This window comes from Dryas octopetala, chromosome 1 (assembly GCF_963921425.1).
Source record: "Dryas octopetala chromosome 1, drDryOcto1.1, whole genome shotgun sequence".
In the NCBI taxonomy this organism is placed as follows: Eukaryota; Viridiplantae; Streptophyta; class Magnoliopsida; order Rosales; family Rosaceae; genus Dryas; species Dryas octopetala.
The window spans coordinates 17,656,450-17,661,104 of record NC_141366.1 but is presented as its reverse complement, the minus strand read 5'-3'; the positions used below and the strand labels follow the sequence as shown (position 1 = coordinate 17,661,104).

The window sequence follows — 4,655 nt, the reverse complement described above, 5'->3', positions numbered from 1 at the left end:
CTTATTTGATTGCATGTCTTTCCTCTACTTTGCGAAAAGTAGAAAGTGTCCTTACTTTCCTCTTCAAGAGACATTGTGTGACAATCTTATGGTGGAACAAATTTTGTCTATGCAATAATCACATTAAATTGCTTCTGTCATGCCTATGGAAATTTCTTGCCTCATTCTCTTTTGGGTAATTTTTTTTTTGTATTCTTTAAGTCAACTTTGAATATTCAATTCAACCACGCTTTCTATTTTTAAGATGCACCTTCCACTTACAAAGAAGTTGGGTCCAGGACTTTATGGATTCTAATCACCTAGAACTTTTGATGCTATCCAGCTAGATGAGACGACTGACTTAAAGCATGATTTTGGACCACAACTACCAGTCCAAGACCGCCCTTTACAAATAGACTTACACTGATGGAAGAACAGAGTTTTTTTTTTTTTTTTTTTTTAAACTAAGAATGATGAAGCAAAGTTTCTACATGTAACAAAGAGAATACCAATCCAGAGTGAGAGTGAGTGAGGAAAAACCATTAACCACGCTTGAAGAGAGCCTTCCATGATAAAAGACAAATAATATGCATCTACAACAAGTTACACACCATATTTGACTGCAAAGAAATCCAAAACAAGAAATCCTTGAATCATTAATCAATAACGTAGTTTTCCCAATTGAACTGCAGTCATTCTTGATTCAATAGGAAAAACTACAACAAGCTTCTTGTCAGTCTCTCCATACCCAAAACATTTCTTCCTTCTCCCTTCAAGGCTACAAAATACGATGTAGGCATAGGAAAAGGCATGACCACACAACACTCAAACAAAACAAAAGTAGATTTTATGATGAAACCCTAATCAAACCCTGTCTAAGATCAATAAAGGGACAAACCCTCTCTAAGATCTAGACAAAGACAAACTCTCTAAGATCTAGACAGGGACAAATAAGATAAAAAAGAAACCCTATGAACTAAAACGACCAAATCACTAGCCTGTGGCGCCCTGGAATACTAACTAAAGCATGAATTTACTAGTTAAAGTTGGCAGGAAATGGTATTTGATTGTGGGATATATAGGAAGGAAAGGAACGTTGGAGACACGTATTTTTCACTGAGATTGTAGTATCATTGTCCAAGGAATACGCTATTTATGTGCTCAAAAGCGACATGGGAAGTAGCAATAAGGCTTAAATATATGTAGTACAGAGTATGCATGTGAGCCTCTCTCACACAGCACAAAACACATACAATCATAACAGCTAGCAGTGTGGTACTACTACTGAATATTGGTCATATTAATTAATTTCCCATTTGATCGAATGTGGTTAGGAATTGAAGAGCCTTGACTGAAACACAGAAGAGTAGCTTCTTCTTGTTTGGATCGGTTACATCTATCTTATTTATTATTATGTCCCCATGAGTCCATGACCCAAGTAATTTTACAAAGAATTATGAATTTTTTTGGTTAAAATTAAGTGGCAGTTGGCCATAATATATATGAAGCAAATTGGATTTGAAATGTTTGGTTGTATTCCTAAGTTCCTACTTCCAAATCAATCTTTTCTCATTCTTATTTGTTTCTTTTTTCTGCATGCTGTTCACATTATAGTTAGAAATGAATTTTCTTACATGTTAACTTTCATATGTGCTGGCAACGACAAGTCGTTAGTCCTCAGAAAGCGATAGCAAAAAACATAATGTGGTGATGAGCAAGAACAACCAAAGGAAAGTTTATAGCAATGAATATAGCATTGCATGTAGTATCTATCACCTTGTAATTTGAACGCTCAAAAGCACTTTTAAGGACAGAAACACAGAATATGGTTATGGAATTTTACCAGCAGCAACAGATAACAACACAATGGGATCCAACAATTTATTATACAAATCTAGTACTGATTGATACTCAAAGATTTTGCTTGCTTTGAATCTGCCTTTTCCCACACACCATTCTCATCACATGGAACCAAGCTGAGCTTAGGACATCTGAATATCTCCGCGTAAATCAAATGCGGAAACAACTCTTTCAGTTTTGGCCAGTCCATCTTCAACTCTCCCAAGAACTTCAATCGTAACGTTTTGACATTAGTCCATCCGCATTGTATATCACACAGATCCGAGAGGTTTCCTTCTCTGATATAGAGCTTCTTTAGGTTATTCAGTTGCCAAGTCTTCAACCAAACAGGCATCTCAGAACCAGCTGGGAAGTAATGGAGGTCAAGTTTCTCCAAAAGAAGAAAGACTAATGGAGAATCTGGACCTGAAACTGGACCCGAAACTGGAGATGGTTTTGTTGGTTTTGTCATGCTAGCTAGCTTCTCTCTAATAATCCCCTGGATAGTCAGAAGCCGGAGCTTCTTGGAAACGTGCATACTCAACTTCCTCGCGATAGCCTTTCTAGGATTAGGATTGCCATAAATTCGTGACCATGATATAGATAGTGACCGGAGCTTCTTGAACTGTGGCAAAGAAATCAGCTCGCTCTTTGCTGCATCAGACATTTTGTCTACATGGATACTCAACTTCCTTAGATTTTCCAATTTCGATAAATCAGCTAGCTTGCAGTACTGCCCTCCGGGCCTCGGTTTACAGATCACAAACCCTTTAAGGACTTGGAGTTGTGAGAGCAAAGCAAGTCCCTTGGGCATGTGGCTTATCAAGTAGCACTCGTACATATCTAAGTGTGTCAGGTTCTTGAGTGAGCCTATCCCTTGAGGGAGTTTCTCCAAATCAAGACAACCATTCAGGTTTAGGATCCTTAAATTGCTTAGCTTGCAAATTGAAGCAGGGAGCTCTGTAATTCTAGACACTCCTCTAAGGCTTAAGTACCGAAGATGTCTCATATTCTTCAACCCTTTCAAGAACTCACTGTCCTCTACTTGAACAAGATGCTCGGCCGAGCTCTTCCATCTTCCAAGCTGCAAAACATTGACATATTTCATCTTTGCGAACCATTCTGGTCTGATATCAAGATTAGGCTCGTTGACATTGATCAGACTATGAACATTCTCCTGCTTCAAACGGAATGGCAATTCGCGAACAGAAGATCCTTGTTCGGTTTTCACCAGGCATGCCCTCCGAGAGCATGAGAAATCTTCTGTGGGATTTCCATTTTTATCAAAACTGAAGAACTCGGCTCTCTGTGCAAGCTTAATCACAGCTTGACGAATCGAAGGTTGCATATTGCAGCTGTCTGCATTTGGTCTGCGCTTTTTGTAGAAGGGCTCAATGAGGCCTTTTGCCATAAATTCCTTAAAGAATCCATTCGCAACGTCCTCAGCAGTCTTGTCTCCATTACCCAAAGTGTCTATAAACCCCTCACCAACCCACCAATGGACTAAGACCTTCTTCTTTATGACAGCTTTTTCCGGGAACACTGAGAAGCAGAGCAAACAGAGCTTCTGTGTGACATGTAGACCTTTGTAGACTGCCTCAACCTTTTTCAATGTTGAATGCTCTGCCATCATTTCATTGATGTCATCTTCTAATTGGAATGGTAACGTTTTGAATTCCGCGTGTGACATGGAAAAACTTGAAAGTTGGAAGCCATCAGAGTTCAAATTGACTGAAGAGAGTTCAGGAGGCGCAGACAGAGATTTCTTTAAGTCGGAGATAATACTGTGAGTCTTATTGAGCTTGTTAACAAGAAAATTGGTTCTGTGGGTACTTTCTAGTGTCTGACTTCTTTCTTTATCGGCGTCATCCAAACTTTGGTAGACTAATTCTTTGATGGCATGGTTGACATGATCTTCCCATTGCTTCAAACTCCTACAGGCCTTTCCGATGTAAATGAGATCATTCTGGATTTCTTCAAGAACCCCTTGCAGATTATTGTTGTTGTTGTTGTTGTTGCTGCTGCTGCTGCTATTGTTGTGTTTGTTATCTATTCCCTTGGATATATGGTTATAAAAATCTGGCATGATAACATCATTGAAAATTTGGAATGGTGTGACCTGCCCAGATTTCAAGTATGAAAGAAGATCCAGAGACACATAAGATGACTTGAATGAAGTGGTTGAAAGGGCTCGCGTGGACATGGTGGCGAATATCAAATCAACATGGAATTGCAGAGTAAAGAGAGGGAATGAATACCCAAATGAAGAGAAAGGACTTGATGAGTTATTCGTCTAAAAAGGATGAGTTTGAAGAGTTGTTGAAGTACTGGAGTGCCCCTTGATTAGTGGAATGGTCACCATTTTCCTAATGTTGGTAAACTTTGGCATGCTGCATGGAGCCCTGTCAAGAGACCAAGTCTATATAGTGCATCTATGACATAGTCCAAACCATTTTCCTGATGATTAATCCAAGTCTCCCATAGTGCATCTATATATGACATGCCAATTCTTTTTAACCATTATTCATCTCAAAAGGAAGACTTGTCAAGTCGAGTGCCCCTAACAAAATTGATGGGGACAAATCATAGATGAAAATATCCTTGACATCGCCGATATTTCAAGAGGTTGGAACCGATATTGGTATATGTCGAAAATAGACTTGAGTCAAACAAAATAGGGAAAAAAAAAAAAGAGAAGACTAAGATATAAAATCCAGCCCTGATTAAATCAAAACTCATACATTAACCCTAATTAATTAATGATCAACCAACCAAAGTACAAAATTTGAATCAACTCTATTATGATATTACCAAAATCGATATACTCGTAAATTTGA

The 4,655-nt window shown here is 38.5% G+C and overlaps 1 protein-coding gene across 1 annotated transcript; it reads right to left on the bottom strand.

The window, feature by feature from the left end:
- Window positions 1–1,641: 1,641 nt before the first annotated feature.
- Window positions 1,642–4,182, bottom strand: LOC147298715 (disease resistance RPP13-like protein 4). The gene has a single exon (XM_086256394.1). The coding sequence runs from the start codon at window positions 4,019–4,021 to the stop codon at window positions 1,874–1,876; it is 2,148 nt and encodes a 715-aa protein (XP_086112520.1). The 5' UTR covers window positions 4,022–4,182; the 3' UTR covers window positions 1,642–1,873.
- Window positions 4,183–4,655: the final 473 nt, after the last annotated feature.